At 35.8% G+C, this 19,027-nt stretch overlaps 1 protein-coding gene across 3 annotated transcripts in view; it reads right to left on the bottom strand.

Annotated features, from left to right (window-relative positions):
- atrnl1a (attractin-like 1a) overlaps positions 1–19,027 on the bottom strand; it is a 264,774-nt gene that overhangs the window by 86,894 nt on the left and 158,853 nt on the right. For all 3 annotated transcript variants that reach the window (XM_048204633.1, XM_048204632.1, XM_048204631.1), the window contains exon 28: positions 11,843–11,921. In XM_048204633.1, the coding sequence (XP_048060590.1) occupies positions 11,843–11,921 (79 nt within the window). The remainder of the gene's footprint in view (positions 1–11,842; positions 11,922–19,027) is intronic.

Here is a 19,027-nt window from a genome sequence, read left to right as displayed (position 1 = left end):
GAGTAACTGAGTTAAGGGTTTGAATACTTATAGCGTGGCATATAACAGAGACGTTAAAATTGACGTTCACATAAGTGCCGTCATTCAGGCTGTTCACAATATGTTATAACACGTTTAGGCAGCCTAAAATCATTATGGCTTGACGTAGGCTTGCTGCGAGAGTTGGTGTTGCCGGTGTTCAGCCGCAAAACACCGGTATCATCACTTGCCCACAGCGGCACCGCCACCCACTGTCGTTTAGATTTTTTGTAGTAATAAAAAACATTTAGCTCAGTTAGAAAACAGACACTACAATTAAACACCGAACGTGCCTGCATAATTCAGTGCGAGCCGAACGAGAGTCGGAGCACAGATCAGCAGCAGGAGTCAGATTTCACATCACTCTGCCCATTTCGCCTCACTCTTGACTGACAAGATGACGGTGGAAGATTTGTTTTCAAAGTGGAATGTAAAAGCGCCCATTTAAGCGAGTTTGTCATTGTACTGTTTTGTTGTTGTGTTTTTCATTAAGAATAATAATGAACCTACCATTCAAGCAATCGCCGCTACTGAATTGGCACTAATTTGAAAGTGAAAGTAAAATGTGCACGCCCGCAAGGGCATTCATAATGGTGCGTGTCCACTGGCGCAGAGCGAGTGTTTTCAGTTAATTCATATGGAAGCTCAACATCTTGTTTATTATATTAATATGTTTCAGCACATTACAATCATTATATGGCTTGAGTTAAGATAGCCTATTTCCTAATGAATTAAACCGTTTGTTATCATACAGAATGAAAGCATGAATGGTATCTCTATTTCTCTCTGTTTATGTGTGTAGCCTATAAATGCGTGCATGCGTGTATGCGGGGGAGGGGTGAGATTTTTGAAAAATAATAATAGAATAATTCCCAGCGATCATCGAATATTATTTTTGCTTGAAATGCCCATCCCTAGTATGGACTATGGACTGTAGATAAATGTGAAAAAAGCAATTTAAAATTATTTAATAGCAGACAGAAACCTAACAAAAGAAGAAAATTAAGAGTTTTGAATACTTTCACAAGGCACTGTATATAGCTTTTTTTTTTTTTTTTTTTTTTTTTTTTTTTTTTACATATACATATTGGGTATTAGCCTGACGTGGTCATACTCAATTCTAGTTCGAATATGAGTCTGATACTGCTCCATTGGGCTTTGATTATGGGGGCGTATTTCAACCGATCCAGGAAAGACCTCAATTGGATAGACCTACAACCAATCAGAGCTACAGAGTAAGTGACGTATGTTGAGCGACGCGTTGTCAACAGAACTCTTCTTAGCGACCATCGGGGCCAGCTGATAAATCAAACTTTTGCCGAATCCCGTAGGAAGGACGGCAAAGACATCTTTCCCATCGACAAATGCCTTGATCGCGGTCCTCTGTTCCTCTTTTAAAATTAACGCGCTGTCGATATCTTCTATAACGGACGCGATGGCGGAATCTACACATTTCAGTTCTTCAACAACAGCCATCATTGTTGTAAACTAATTGACCTTTCGCAAAGACCCGCCCCCCTTACTGTTGCTTTGTCCGACAAGCCGTGGCGCTGTCACGCCACACACAGTGGAAAATACATCGCGGAGCAAAGAGGAAACTGACAACACATCGACAGACGAGACAGAGCAGGTTACTTATGATATTAAACAAATTCCCAGCTTTCAAACTGTGTAGTTATTAAAAAAATTCAAACAATAAAAACCGTTTTGTGGCTCTTTAATGTGTTGTGACCATGATCGTGACAGATTGCTGTAGCGCCTCAGCTCAAGAGGCTCGTTAACCGATATTATAATCACATAAACATGAATGAACATGAGAATGAATGTTGTTTCAAACGCGGAAAGACGTCAATATGCACAATTTTTCAAGTTTAACTCCACCGAGGTTAATCTTCTAACTCCTGACTGCTTTGTCGGACAAAATGGCGGATGCGGCGTTCTGATTGGTTAGATCGCTTGTCAATCAAACTCCCCAAGCGCTCTTTGATGACGTAGCTGATTACGTTTCTGGTGATAATCTGTCAATCATCGCCCTGACAATGTGATTGGTCAGAACAGTTTCTGTTCGGGCATAATTACTCCTCTACGGATCGAGTCCAGACCGAACTCCCCGACCTCAAAATGTTGTGGGCGGGGCTAAGTTCGGCTGGCATCCAGGCTAATTGGGTATAACTGAGGGTCGTATACAGTATATATGTACCGCTGACTGGTGCTATGAGCTTGTGCATCTCATTCATAGTGAATTTTCTCCTGAAAAACAACATCTGGCACCTCATAGTTTTCTTTTAACAGGTGCTCTCAAGAACATCTAAATGTGGGATGATTTCTGATTTGTTGTAGATCCTTGTAAATCTTGATTGTTTTTTGCCTGACATTTTTGAACCTAAATCTGTGCATATGTGTTTGTTTAACAGTTTGAAAGATAAGAGAAGCATTTACAAACATTACAAAATGTGAACAAGATGCTGCTGCACACTCTTGTCATACTCTGGAGGTTTCTGTGATGATCCTGCAGTAGCAGAGCTTGGACAGAGGCCAGTGTGAACTCAAGCAATGATGCTGTAGTGACAAGCTCTATCTAACCGCAGATCGCTGCTCCTGTTACACTCTCTACCTCTCAACCTTTGCCCACATGTTCACCTGAGGCAACTGCGGCACTAGCACACACAACCCTGACACAACATCAAAAGTCAATCTTTTACTGAGAACAAGCACCTGTTATATTACAGACTGGTTGTGCAGAGGGAATAACTCTGGCTGTCTTATGCATAAAGCATAAGCTCCTCTCTGATATCTACACACCGCAGTGTTTCTCTCTAAATCTCTGTGAGTCCAGGTCACAAGGGAGAGCCAAACCTTTTATACACACATAACAAAGCAAAATCCAAGACCAGAGGCCCTGATCAAATCGCCCTTTATTTATGCATCAACACGACAAGGTGCTATTGAAAAAGGGTTTTCTTAGTCTCACTGAATGCTCTTCAGAGAAGGGTTGAAATTGAGGAAACAATACTGTCTAAGAGAGCCTGTTCTCCCCCTGAACACTTTCATAATATAAACCACAGCTTTCATTTCCTGAATCAGGCCATCCTGAGCTCTGCCATTTATTCTCCAGGAGAAGGATCCCAAGGTTCTGATCGCTATCGTTTCCTGATAACTCAAAAGTGGAGAAAACGTTTTTTGGCTTGTACCAGGTTATTGCTTAGAAAAGCAATCAAACATGGCTTACTTGATACAGTACATGTAGTACAACAACTGATAATAAAATAAAATAAAACTACCAAAACAAACCCAAGTTTAGGGTACCTTCACAAACAGTGATTTAAAAGTTATGTGATTTTGGGGCCACCAAAAGTCATTTAAATTATGACTGTTTTCATACAGGTTTCCACAATACCCTCATCTGCCAGTGGTCAGAAAAACTGAACTGGTTGAGCAAGTGTTGCTATGACAGTCTCAAACAAACAGACAGTGTTTACATATTTTGGGGAAATCAACATATAAATGGATTTTATTCAAATGCAAAAAGGGAAAAGATTTAACAAAGAAAAAACATATATAAACAGCCAATAGTCAAAATGGAAGAGGACTATGTGAGAGATATTTTTCTTAAAAAAAAAAAAAAAAAAAAAAAAAAAAATGGGGTAAATAAGTTTTTTTTTAAAGAAATAAATATTTCATTCAGTAAGGACTAAAGTGACAGTAAAAATGTATAGTGTTACAAAAAAAAATCTATTTCAAAGAAATGCTGTTCTTTTGAACTTTTTTTGCATCAAAGAATCCTGAAAAAAAATGAGCATGGTTTAAAAAAAAATATTATACCATAAATAAATCAGCATATTAGAAGAATTTCTGAGGGATCCTGTGACACCGAAGACTTGAGTACTGATGCTGAAAATTCAGCTTTGTCATCAGGGGAAAAATATACATTTTAAAATATGTTAAAATTTAAAAGTTATTTCAAATTGTAATAATATTTTACAATTTTACTATATTTTTGATCAAATAAATGAGGCCTTTGTGAGAATAAGAGACTTATTTTAAAAGCATTAAAATCGTACCAACCCAAAAACTTTTAAACTGTAGTGTACAGTCAAACCAAAAATTATTCAGACATTTTTTTATATATTTTTACTATGGGGTGGAGGACACTTAATTAATTTAATTTATATAAGTTAATTTATGTAAGTGAGTAAACTGACATATTATACCCATAAATTCTTCATTCAGTGGACTACCAGTAAAATTGATAAAAATTTGGAACCAAAAATTATTCAGACATTTTGACCTGACCATGTTTTGCTTAAGTGTTATCTGACATAATTAAGATTTTTTTTTTCCGACACAGTTTAACTCTGAGATCTTGTCATATTTTACTACCATTTTTTTAACTATAGTCAATAAACTGTATTAATGAAATAAATGTTCAAGGTGTCTGAATAAATTTTGGTTTGACTATATATTCTTACCAGTAGTTAAAAAACAACAACAACAACAACAAAAAAACTTTGAAATTGTTCTGAATCTTTGAGTTTTGAGAAGTGCATCCATCTGCCCTGCTGTGATGGTGACTGCTATGTTTTTTTATCTATTATAGATTGTTTCTAAACCACCGACAGTGCATGTTGATGCTGAAAATTATTCAATTGGGGCAAATGCAGCATTTAAATTTTTTATCGATGACTCTTTTGTTTCTTTGAATCCGCAGTGCTCTATGCTGACTGAGAGAAGGCTAACGTTTATACTGCTCACTAAGCAAATGTGTAATTGAGCAGACAGCTCTGTTCCCATCTTCTGTCTAAGTCTTCTCTCTGTCATCTGCAAATCTCCTCTGTCAGGTTAAGGAGGCTGAAAATAGAAGAAATAAGTTGATATTTGCCAAATAGGATGTGCCCATTATGCCTAAAGAGAAGGGCAACAAAATAAGACATTGCATAAGAGGTAAGAAAGAGCAACAAAATGGATTTGTATGTTTCTTGAAAAGTATATATTGAACTATATTATATTAATCATAGATTTATACATTCTAAACATCTGAAAATCGCAGCAAATTATTGATAGTACATAGTGCATAATTATTGATTTTAAGTGGGATTTATCTTCTGTTTATCACAATAAACGACCGTTGTTGATGAGGGTTGGAGATGAACTTTGCAAGAAGGTCTCCAGGACCAGGACTGGGCATCTCAAATACTAAAATAATACATTAAAAAATACTAAAATAAAAATGCATTAAAATGATGTAAATGATTAGAGAGATGGAATACACAAAAGAATAAAGGTGATTACAGACAACATTGGTTTATTTGTTCACAGATGCGAGCCTGAGCCATCAATCACAATGACACCGCAGATCTCATCTTTGCTCTGCTATATAAAATATACACCTCCAGAGACAGAGTGTGCCAACAGTTAAAATAAAGCCAATAAAAGCCACATTTAATTCAACACAGGCACCCAGACCTGTGCTTAAATGATCTCAGACACCATTTTGAGGCATTCTCAGTAGAGTCCTTGTCTTGTCCCAGGGAGCTAAAAGCAGAGGGTGAGACAGATTTTGCTGCTTTGAAGATTGATGTTGGTGTTTAAAACGCCTCTGAAAAGCAGACAAGACCTTCGGGCTAATCTAGCCTTAGATGATAAAGACGCTCACCTGCTCGGAGCTGATAGCATGGCACTGCAAGCCAACACTGTAAAGAGCAGCCACCTCTCTAGGTAGCAATATTGAGACTTCAACATCCTCATTTCAGATGCCAGAGATGACCATCTTTTAAGACCTTATATAACCTTGAGTCAAAGTTTTCGCAAATGTGTACAGTGGCACTCAATCAGTGCTTTCCCAGGGATGTTTGATGGAGATATTACAAGGTTAATATTTGGGTTGGCTTATGTGTGCCTTTTCAAGATAAAAACATTACGGAGAGATTTGCATTTTCCGAGAAATTCATCACAAAACTGAACTGTAACTGAATAATAATGGAATTCAATGTCATGATGGTGAATTCATGCGATGTAAGATGATATTTACACTGTGTAATAGGTCAGATAAAGACTCGCTGTTTGCTATTCTGACCAAAAAAAATAAAAAATAAAAAATAAATATATATATAGTACAGTCCAAAAGTTTGGAACCACTAAGATTTTTAATGTTTTTAAAAGAAGTTTCGTCTGCTCACCAAGGCTACATTTATTTAATTAAAAATACAGCAAAAAACAGTAACATTGTGAAATATTATTACAATTTAAAATAACTGTGTACTATTTAAATATATTTGACAAAATAATTTATTCCTGTGATGCAAAGCTGAATTTTCAGCATTGTTACTCCAGTCTTCAGTGTCACATGATCCTTCAGAAATCATTCTAATATGCTGATTTGCTGCTCAATAAACATTTATGATTATTTTCAATGTTGAAAACAGTTGTGTACTTTTTTTTCAGGATTCCTTGATGAATAGAAAGTTCAAAAGAACAGCATTTATCTGAAATACAAAGCTTCTGTAGCATTATACACTACCGTTCAAAAGTTTGGGGTCAGTAAGAATTTTTATTTTTATTTTTTTTTAAAAGAAATTAAAGAAATGAATACTTTTATTCAGCAAGGATGCATTAAATCAATCAAAAGTGGCAGTAAAGACATTTATAATGTTACAAAAGATTAGATTTCAGATAAACACTGTTCTTTTGAACTTTCTATTCATCAAATAATCCTGAAAAAAAATATTGTACACAAATATTTTGTACAATTGTACACATTAAATGTTTCTTGAGCAGCAGATCAGCATATTAGAATGATTTCTGAAGGATCATGTGACACTGAAGACTGGAGTAATGATGCTGAAAATTCAGCTTTGCCATCACAGGAATAAATTACTTTGTGAAATATATTCAAATAGAAAACAGTTATTTTAAATTGTAATAATATTTCACAATATTACTGTTTTTTACTGTATTTTTAATTAAATAAATGTAGCCTTGGTGAGCAGACGAAACTTCTTTTAAAAACATTAAAAATCTTAGTGGTTCCAAACTTTTGGACTGTACTGTATATATATATATATATATATATATATATATATAAACAAAATGTGAATCATCGTAATTTTATCAAAATATTTAATAATGAAAATAATTTAAATAAATAAAACCCTTAAATATATGCTAATCCAAGTCTGGACTATCTTGTTCAAAATAATTAATTCCTGTAACAGGGAATTATACTAATTACCATACTGTAGCAGAAAGGTCAAATAAACACACCCACTTCAAGCCTCAAAACAACCTGGTATTTAATAAATTAGCATCAATTCATTGTACTCTGTGCAGGCGTATAGGGGTTTGGCCGATTGGCGTGGAATGAGCCACCGTCAAATGATAAAATTAGCCAACATCTGGCTGACAGGGGACACAGTGTGTTTACAACTGAACAGGCGACAAGAAGGCAGTTGGGAATAATCCTCATTTGGTGGTGGTGGTGGTGGTGGTGGAGGGGGGCTGTAATGCTCTAGATAGAATCAACTAGAAAATACAGTACATGTTTAATATAACCAGACTAAGTATATTTAACAATCACGTCACTTGGTGTTCAGTTTCACCATGTTTGTCTAGGCCAGTGACAGCTTGTATTAACCAACGCATGAATTATAGAGTAAAAAAAGCATGAAAAAGTTAAACACGTACGGTCTTTTTTGTTTATTTATACATTTATGGCAAGACAACAGCAAAACTTAATGAGGTTAGTTGTCAAAATACGGCTAAATTCCTGTCTGCTGGGGGGAGACCCTATTAGGAGATTCATAGACATCTGTACAAGACGTCTTGTGCATCATCATTAGAATTTCAAAGTGGTTTTGATTGTTTGATCTCATATCCAGAAATTATTGTTGGGAGAGTAATTATCATAAACCCAGTTCTAAATTTGTTTTCCACACTCTCGGTTATGATCCATAATTAACTATACTGGAGAGACTACATTATTTCTCCCTTTTTCGGATGAGGAATCAGAATGGAATTTCTCCCCTTTGGGAATTTATGGATTTTAAGTGCCAGCGCAAAAAAAAGAAAAAGTTTTTTTTTCCACCGCGCAGCTACTCTATATATTACTTCCATCCGTGTGCCGACAGACGAAGACCGATATCCCCTTGATCGCAGCTGCAAAGAAATTATATTACATTTGGTGGAATGAAATGAAAATCCTACCCTCCCCCCTCAATGTTTTGCACTTTAGAAAGGAGGAACGAAATAATGAATTAGGCCCATTTGAGGATATTGACTGATTCCCTGAGTGCTCACGGCGCCGTCCGTCCGTAATCTATCTCCGAAATAATCATTCATGCTCTAAATACATCAGAGAGAGAGGATCATAAAAAATACACCATTCAGCTCCATTGATTTGCATTGTTAATTTCCCACTTGATGGCTTCAGAGAGAGGGAGTGATGAAGGGGCCGCAATGGCGGGCTTAAAGTATCCAACGCGGCAAATCACAAGATAGCCGCTGTCAGCAATGAGGCTTGACAATGAGGCAACACAATTAAGCAGCAGTGGGGAGTGGAGTGATGCGGCTCTCCATAAAACTTCTGTGAGATCACAACTTATCAGCCTCCACATAACCATAAAAGCATGGCAGAGATAAAGCCCATGCTAACAGATCTTTATCAGATGCTACAGCCGGCCAAAAACGACTTGGCTATTTACGGATGTGACTCGTGTGGTGTGGGACAGATACTGCTGGATCTGACATCATCACTGCCTGACACCTGAGCTCTGTTGAGTTGGGCGGAATGTGAAAAATGACTGTGGATGTGTGCAGCAGAAAGAGGTTCGGTGAAACTACAGCAGCAACAGTGGGGCTTGGCCGATATGTGACAGACATCATAAATAATGTAGACATATCAGCTAACTAAGATCCAGACACAGGGAAATACACAATGCACACAAAAACAAACACATACAGCTTCCAGTGTAAAAATTGTAGAAATTGAAAAGATTGCAGAATAAGAATACTAAGCCAAATGCCAAAAATTCAAAATTGAAGACTAGTTCTCTTATGATTTATTTATTTAATTTTATTTAACTGGCCACACCCACAGAAGTTGAACTGCCTGCCCTGCAGCCTGGTATGGTAACTTAGGAGTGAGGAATAAGAATAAGTTGCAAGGGATAGTGAGAACGGCAGGAAGAATAATAGGACGCCAGCAAGCACAGCTTGATAAACTGTATTTGCTGGCAAAACACACAAGAGAAACAAGGGTTGTATTTGACTCCACACACCCACTTAACTCAGAATCTGTAATGCTTCCATCTGGAAGAAGTTATAAGGTCCCCAAATATCTTCGAAATATGTATAAACATTCCTTTATACCAGTGGCAATTAGAATAATAAATGAAGGGTGAGCAATTCCTTGTGAGAATAACTTTTAAATTGACATGTGTATAACTTGTGTATTTTGTATGGTGTATAACTGTTTTTTTATGCAAAGTCAAAGGACTTTTTCTACATTGGTGGACAATAAAGTTCAAATCAATCAACTGGAATTTGAATTACACAAAGTTGAATTTACTGAATTACAATTCAAAGTATTTCAACAGGCATTGTGAGAAACGAAGTGTTCTTCCACCCTAGTTAATAATTTTGTTAAATATAAAAATAAAGTACAAACTTCTGTAGGTGATATTTCAATCACATCTAATTTTTTTTGTCTGTCTGTCTGTATGTTTGTAAAACATATAAAACCATCAAATTTACACAACTCTGTCAAGTCACCATTCAGTTTGTCTTGACAAACTTTTCTTTTTTAGTTAAAAATGATGCTTATTTCTTTAAATTTAAGCATGTTTCACTATAATGTTTTACTGTACTGTAATGTTTTATTCGAGCTTCATGCCTTTTTTATGTCAACACTTGAATGTGGGGAAGTTTCATAAAGCAATTTAAAAATAAAAAAAAAATTGGCAAAGACTTTCAAATCGGATTCAGAATCCGATAGTATATAGAGTCTATCAACACCTCCAAAGCTTGCACAGTCCTAAACCTCTTTTTAGTGGGTAACATTAGGCTGTTTTGATTTATATGCTTTTAAATGTTTGAAGATCACTTTAAGCAATGCTGCTTGTTTGTGGTTCATAGCTTTTATTTGGATCCAGAGATTTTGTACTATTTCAGAAGATGCGTAACAGCGCCCCCTACCATATAACAGTGAAAACAAGTATTGCCGGAAAAACTCATCAATGGCAGGAAAAGAGTTATTTGAGTTGTAAATGGTGCACAACCCAGCCACAGATAAATCAGTGTCAGGTGGCCACATTTGGCCATTGCATCGCATCTCGCTGTTTTTATTCAGCGCCTCGCACCATGAATGCTGCATTTTTAAAGTGCTGTCAATTTGAAAGGAACATTTTTAAAAAGTGTCTCTCAAAAAAAATATGAAAGTCTCAAAACCCATGCATTCTGTCCCATTCAGTTGCGCTCCATCTAGCTCTCTGAAAGGAAGAATGTGCCTTGTGTGAACGTCCTGTAATACAGCTCAGACCATTTAGTGCTGACCTGAACTAAATGTCATCATGAACAGTGTTGGCACAAATTGCTGTCTGAAGAATAAACTTGCAAAGGTGTCACCGAAGAAAATGGTGTAAAAAATGAAAATGACATGTACAGTATAGCATTTACTGAATTTCGTCTAGTGTGAAGTGTTCTGAAAATTAAGATGTTGTATTGTTTTCATGATCAGGGCTGTCACTGCAGAGGACTCAGATTCTCATGCCAAACCCTACATTGAAGTACACAACACTCCGAATTATATTTATTATTTACTGTAGCTTTGTATTTCTCTGATCAAAATTTCTTTTCAGGCACTGAATGAAGTGCAAATCTTGTTTGTTTTTTTGTTTTTTGTTTTTAATTTGGTTTAAACTATTCCATTATCTAAGTGCTCATTCTACAAGTAGATATTTGATGAAAAGGAAAACAGCAACTGTGACAGCCATCGCTGAAAACAGCACGCATTTAACTCCGATAAACCCACACTTACAGCTCTCGACATGCTTTCAATTACAGTGGCCTCGATTATTGTATTGATTATAAAATGCTCGATGGCAACTCGTTTGCAAATTCCAATTTGCATTTATGTAGCCTCTAAAATGACACACAAACGAAGAAATAAATAGAGAGAAAGAAAGCGAGAGATGAGAGAGAAGGTGGCATCTGTTGGGGCTTTTAGACAGATAAATCACACTAATCCATCCCTTTTACATGAGCCCCCGTCAGGGTTAATTGGTTTGCGAAGATGGTAATGAAGGAAAATGGCGGTGTTTATTGTTGCGCCTCTCTCATTAAAAGGAGGCAGTTCGGCTGGCATGCGTGTGACATTTACGCACCCATCAGACACGGGGAGGAATGCGTAATAAAATGAGCAACTTTACCCAGTGTCCTCCCATCTAAGCACAGTAACGCCGCATGACAGTGAGTTTCATAAACTATAATGAGGTTAAAGTCATAAGACGGTTTACAAAGATCAACCATACCCAGGAGCATCATGGGAGGTCACAGATGGTAAAAGCAATAACATCCTTGCTAATACAAACCTGTAAATGCAAATGCATATGGGCACTCAAACACATTAAAGCTTAAGTGTGTCATTTCTGCCTTCCATTGGTTGCACAAAAATCGAACTGGAAGTCCCGCCCCAAATTGTTTGAGCCATAGTATTAAACACTTCAGCTTTAAACCTGAAATCATGGGCGACATATAAAGAAACCGCAGGCAATAGCTAATACAAGTATGGACATGCCAATGAGCACAGGAAGTGCTATTGTGCAGATGTTACCTCTCTCCTGCGTGATGCCCAGCACGTCTGTTTGACTTTCCAAACCACAGCAGCAACCAGCAGCAGGGACAGGAAACAGCTGGAGACAAGACACATGGAAAATCAATAGATCATTCAATCAAATAAGATTCATGAGTTCATAATCGCAATTGTGGATAACATTCCACTAACCTTCTAGGCTGGACTGAGAACAGCTGTTACATATTTGTATTTCAATCACACAATCAATGATAAACAAGTTCATCCAGCATGAAAGAATCAATGCCGAATGGAACAGACTGCTACGTCAATCATTTACGCAATACCGTCCGGTGCAGTGAAAAACAAGCACATCTGCACTCCAACAGGTCTGATTTCCTCTCGCACACATACACAGCTTGCTCAATGGCTATTTTCAGCAATCTAGACAAAGTGTGAGGTTATAGAAAGTCAACCTTGAGGAGAAATGGTTGGTGTGAAAGCACATATAAAAGAAGAAAACCCTCTTTGTGTTTTACTTACAATTGGCAGAAGGTGACAAATGCATGGAACTAAAGTAAAGGAAAAAGCATTCGGAGGTGGTCATACACAATCCATTTTGTTGTCGTATTTTATCCCAGGTTCACGGCCAGCACCTGGTGCTGAAGTATGACAAAGCACTAGTGAACAAATGTCAGAACATGTGCCTACAATGTGAGATGACTGAGTGTCACACTAAAAAAAATAATAAAATTTAAGACAATCACCTCTAAGACCTACGAGTGCTTGATTTTGTAACAAAATTGTGTCTAGGTACTGTGACATTTCTGTGGACTGTGAGCAACCAGTTTGTTGCATAGTTGTAATTATCCATAATGCCAAAAAAATCAACTACAAAAGCATGTCAATAATTAAAATAAAAAAATAAAATAAAAAAAAATATCAATATTGGTGTATATTCTGGCAGAACTCTGACATATGTAATTTTGTATTATTATTACTTTTATTATTATCTTTCATTTTTATTTTATTAAAAATCATTTTACATTTTTAAAAAAAAATAGTCATGATGAAGTTTTTTAAATTATTTTAATATGTTCCTTTAGGCTCACTTATAATGTATAGTGTTGATAAAGTTTTTTCCACAAATAAACAAATATATATATATATTATATATATATAGGAAAAATAATTATTTTAAACTCTATTTTTACCTCTGTCTGAAATGATTCGTTTTTAGAGGCAGCTCCTTTAAGGCTTGTGTAGACGGCCACTGTTATGATTGGCTAACATCACTGCATAGGAAACACCATCAACACCCACTCGCTATTGTATGCGAGTAAGTGTTTTGAAAACATTATCCACATAAAACCTTCATTTACAGAGAAAGCATTATTAAATCATTTACTTGTGATGTAGCTGCTGTCAGATCCAATTAAATTGACTGCTTCATCTGTCAACAAAAGTTTCTTTGTCAACTCTCTATTATACTGTGCCTCGCTTACAAAACAATCTGCAGTCAAATTCTCCAAACAAACATATAATCCTCTGACGCGAACCATGGCGCCATTAAAAATGAACCATCCATTTGTTCCTCATGTTGGTATTCTTCTGAAGTCTCCATGGAAATGAGCAAATGAGACTGAAGCATGTCGAGTACATCAGAAAGTGAACATGCATCTGTGTACTGTATCCAGTGTAGACAGCATCAGTGATTATAATGGGTTTTATTTGCTTTGGACGCGATGCTTGCATATGGTGTCGCTTCTGCGTCTGAATGCCAGTAGGCGGGGTCTATGATGCGATAATGTAAAACTATCCGCAAATGTCTTGCTCTGGAGGAAGGCATATGTAAATGTATTTGCCCTTGTGATATCACAAATACCACAATATCCAAACAAGCAATTTTTGGAGAATTCAATGAAGATTTGAAGAGGGCTGTTTTAAGCTATTAAACTTGCAAGATGTTTTAATGGCACAAAGACCTCTTATATGTCTAAAGATTAATTTTTAATTTGAAGTCATGACCCCTTTAAATGTTAACACCTTTACTTTTCATTTATGTAGTGATTTAGTGATTCACATCCCAGCAAAGGCACTAGAAAATTCACAGTATTGCAGTGCATTGTAGAAATGTTAAGAAAAATTCTGTTCACTTAAACTAATGCTATATATTGTAATCACTTTTAAATTGCCTCAATTCTGATACAGAATCTTACTGACATTACAATTTCTACTAATCTTGCAACAATTTCTTTGCAAAGCATTTTTAACTGCTGTTTTTTTTTTCTGTAATGACATGCTTCATTACAGCCCACAAATTAACAGTAACCAAAGGGGGTGGAGCTTAACAAAGGGTCAATATACTGACATAGACATCAGAGGATCAGGGGGCATGTGGGGACAATGTCATCTACCCATCATTCACATTCAAACAGAGCCTCCATTCAGCCAGCATTATTACAAATACATACCATCAACTCCACAGAGACACTGCCTAGAGGAAGAATGTTCAATCTCAAATTAGACAATCTGAGGCTTTGTGAGGCTCTGCAAAAATATGGAATGTATAATATAAGTATATGGGGTGTTATATGATCGTGAAATTTGAATTTACACCATAGGAAGGGTTTAAACCCTACTGCAAGTGCACAGCTTGGGGACGTCTTGGGCACTAATATTGTTCTTCTAGTCTCTTTGCTTAAGCACTATATATTAAGGGGCCTAGCTCATTACATCTGAAGCTGTTCAAATGCTAAAATTAGCAGTGGACTAATCATAGTGTAGTTGAGGTAATGCAAGAGCCTGAAACTGCCTTTTCAACCATTTCATCTACCATATTTCAAAACCCAATCAGCACAAGTCAGAGGGTCCTTATTAAATCTATTAATGATGAGGGCAATTAATTCTTAACGAGCTGGATAATAGTTCTAATGGATGGAGAATGAGGCCCAATAATGCCAGAGCACTTTCATTGAAAAAGTTATAAAAGCACATTCTTTTAAGTGGTATGACGAACGTCCTGATTGAAGGTAGATGCCATATTAAATAAAAACGAGGCTGGCCATTCAGTGGGCATTTCACCTAGAAATGGCAGTGATTTGAACGTATCAGGAAAAAAAAAATGTGCAAAATGTGCTGAACTTTTAGAGCATGTCACACATTTAAGGTTTATACAGTACAAGCGGCCAATTAAAAAAAACTGTTGTTGTTTTTTTCATTGTTAGCAACTCTGCTGTACATTTCAACATTTCAAAATGCTGTACATTTCAGGGGGTAGTGTAGGGCAGGGTTTCGTGTGTGTGTGAGTTTTTGTGACATATCAGGAAAAAAAATTGTATAATGACATGGGTATGACATAGGTCTTACAAGTAGAGGGTGACTTATGAGGACATTACCCTATGTCCCCATTTTTCAAAAGGCTTATAAATCATACAGAATGAGTTTTTTTGAGAAAGTAAAAATGTGCACAGTTTCCTGTGATGGGTAGGTTTAGGGGTAGGGATAGTATAGGGGGATAGAAAATACCTTTTTTTTACAGTATAAAAACCATTACGCCTATGGAATGTCCCCACAATTCACAAAAACAAACATGTGTGTGTATATATACACATACACATATATATATATATACACACATATACACACATATATACACACACACACACACACACACACACACACACACACACACACACACATATATGTATATAAAAGTGTATATATATATATATATATATATATATATATATATACACATACATACATATATGTGTGTATATATATACACACACACACACACACACACACACACATATATATATATATATATATATATATATATATACACACACACACACACACACACACACACACACACACACACATATATATATATATATATATATATATATATATATATATATATATATATATATATATATATATGTATATAAATATGAAATGTCTTAGAATACATGTGAATGATATCTTTATGTTTTTTGTTTTTTTACCTTATTAGGTTCGAAATTAAGAATCGGTAAGAATCAGAATCGATAAGCAGAATTAGAATCGTTAAAATTCAAATGACACCCAACCCTACTGATGAGAGTATATAATTATTATATATCATATATATATATATATATATATATATATATATATATATATATATATATATATATATATATATATATATATATATATATTATATTTTTTTAATTATAATATATAATATAATATAATAATAAAATAAAAAAATGGCAAGTGAAATCAATAAATAAAAAATGCATTGTGTATGTGTAGTCAACGTTTTGTAGTGTGCGATCTGCTTGTAGTATTGATCTTTACAGGTAGAAACAAGCGTTTGAAGGATGAATGAGGTGAGCCAATCTACCAGAGCTGCCCGAGAGCAAACAGCCTACAAAGATTACACAATCAATACAGACAACCTGAGCTGAGGATATAAACATGCACACCATCACAGTCACTTCCTGTTTCTATTTGTCATCCCGCCCGGCCCTGCTTATGTTTATGAGTCACAGTAATGCATAATCTTGTATTCACTCGCTCTAATAGGTACAGAGGACAAAAGCCCCATTACACCCAAATCACGAGTGGGAGAGAACGAGCTTGAGTCAGTTACACAAGTCAAATGAATTGCCTCCAGTCACCATCCAGTGAAACACAGGCATTCAGGACGTTAACAACATCATTGGCGATATGAGTGTGCTCACTCAACGGTTCAGCCCCGTGGACGGCTTCTGTCCTGACAGAAGCCAGGAGGAGGAAAGAAAGACAGGTGGATGAATGTTAATCAACATAGAGATAGAAAGAGTGTGTGTAATTTGGCTAAACCAAATTGCGGTGTCACCAATTAGCTGGAGAAGTGGGTGAAAAGCTTAAGCGGTCTTTAATTGTTACTGTTTTTCTTGCTCATTTATTGGAGCTCTAAGAGAGCAGAGACGGAAAAAAAGAAATCACTCTTCAAAGAATACATATTCAAAAGGCCTTTAACAAAGCTAATGAGGGACTACAGTGAAATACCTATCTGTTCAAAAGTACAAACTTTGCTTAAAGTACACACCAGTTACTGTACATCTAAAAGAGGTTCTTCTAAACATACATACACTTTGTATTGTTATTTTATTCCCATTGTACCATTTATTATTTTAATTGGTTTTATTTTTATGAATACTTTTTCTACCTAATCTGTGTAACGGTCTCTTTGTTTAGAAAGACAAATATTTCAATAGGTTGAAATACATTTAAAAAAAAAAACCTCTGGGATGAGCATGACAGACAGCAGAGTTTACAGTCTTATTAAAAAGCTCATCAATTTTATCAAAGCTAGATGAAAAAAGAAAGAGATAAATATCCATCTACTTGCTTGAGGCTTGCAGCCTACAGTCTCTCAGGAGGGTGTTCTGAAATTTTAGGGAGATTTTGAGAAATGCATTTCTAATTAAGATTATGTTAAGAGCTGGAAGTAATATGCTAATTAAATGCATGAATCAGATAGTGAAAAAAGAAGAATATTTTACTGTTTAACCTAAATATAATAATTTTATTCTTCCACTAAGTTTTTTGACAATATACTGTAATGCTGCCTTCCAGTAAACAGCTGCTGGGATGACGTAATTTTGTAGGCCAACCCGGAAGTTAGCTTCACCATGGATCCCTCAACATAAATCCAATAGTATTATTATATTGGGTTTTGGATTATTGCACAAATTAAGCTCTGTGACCAGCAAAAGTTTGATTCTAACACATTTTGCTCATCAAAATAATCTCCACAAATCAACACAACTTTGAAGCTGAAATAATAAGAAGCTAAAAAGCTATACAAAATAAATAAATAAATAAACAAAGTGGGGTATTACTGATGTATTTTACATCGCAGAATAAAATGTGAAAATAAACCTTATTTCAAGCTTTTAACCAATAAAAAAACAATTAATAAAACCAATTAACACCTAACTCACTGATGGTTTTAGAACTCTAGCACTTTAAGTTTGGCTTCCAACTTGCAAAAGTTGTTTACTGCAACACAAAAATGGCAGCACCCAATGAGAAATAGGCCCTGCAAAGTTTATAATAAACATTGACTTTTTAAGCAAATAAAATGCATCAATCAGTCAAATTTACGTTATTGTAAATGATCCTCTATTAACCTGCAGAACATCCTTGTTTATCCTCAAAAATGTGCTTGCTGGGATATCCCTCTGTTGACAAACCAACAACTGCTCAGTGAGCGATGAAATGCCTTTATAGATAAAGAGCACAGACATCAAGTAGGAATATCCCACATCTGACTTTGAATGGAACAAATTGTGAATGCAGAATGAAGTTGATATGAAATGTAATTGCTTTAATCTCTGTAAGTAGTTTACCAGGCCCACATGTGTTCCGCTAGAGAAGTGTTTGTTTACCTCTTTAGCGTGTCTGGTGCACGGTGGTATATCCATCATCCTGACAGCCAATCAGGTTAGGGTGTCAGAGTTACACGGTTACCGTGACATCCAGACATAGAAAATGCTTCAGAGGTAAAAAAAACTGAAGGGAACGTGCACTTACTTTTCTAGCAGTACTAAAGGTTGGCCGGTGTTTAAAAACTGTCATATGAATAGTCAGTTAAATCAATGCCGAGGTAATTTCACTTATTCAAATGTTACACCGTTTTGCTCTTTACTTGACACTAGACTGTACATAAATGATCTTCTTCCTGTTGGGATAACTTTGAATCCTAAAAAATAAAAAAATGCATGTGACCATGTGTAAACAAATACCCACTGCAATTTTATTTATTTATACTTTCAACATTTCTGGACACTTGGTCCAATTCTATTGAAGAGAACATTCTCATTTATTTTTCCCAGAAAAACTAAATTCATAAACAATCTGTCAGCCAAGCCACGGACACAAATAAAGTACAGCAGGAAACACTGACGGCTTAAGGGACAGAGCTCCAAATCAATAATACTCAATGCTACTTACGTCTGTTTCACAAACAGACACCACTATTCATCTGTGTAATTAAAATAACTTAAGCGTGCCGATGCAACACACTCACAATTTATTTACCACAATAGAATATTTCCCACAGAGCTTGAAGTCTGTTTTGGCATTGTAAAACAGTCGGGCATTTGACTGAACTTGAATGGCTTTGAAGGCACTTGGCTTGAACTCCAAGTATACTCTCGACAAGAGAACCAGAGCTGTGAATCC

This window comes from Megalobrama amblycephala, linkage group LG10 (genome assembly GCF_018812025.1).
Source record: "Megalobrama amblycephala isolate DHTTF-2021 linkage group LG10, ASM1881202v1, whole genome shotgun sequence".
Classification (NCBI taxonomy): Eukaryota; Metazoa; Chordata; class Actinopteri; order Cypriniformes; family Xenocyprididae; genus Megalobrama; species Megalobrama amblycephala.
This window is presented reverse-complemented; position numbering and strand designations above follow the sequence as displayed.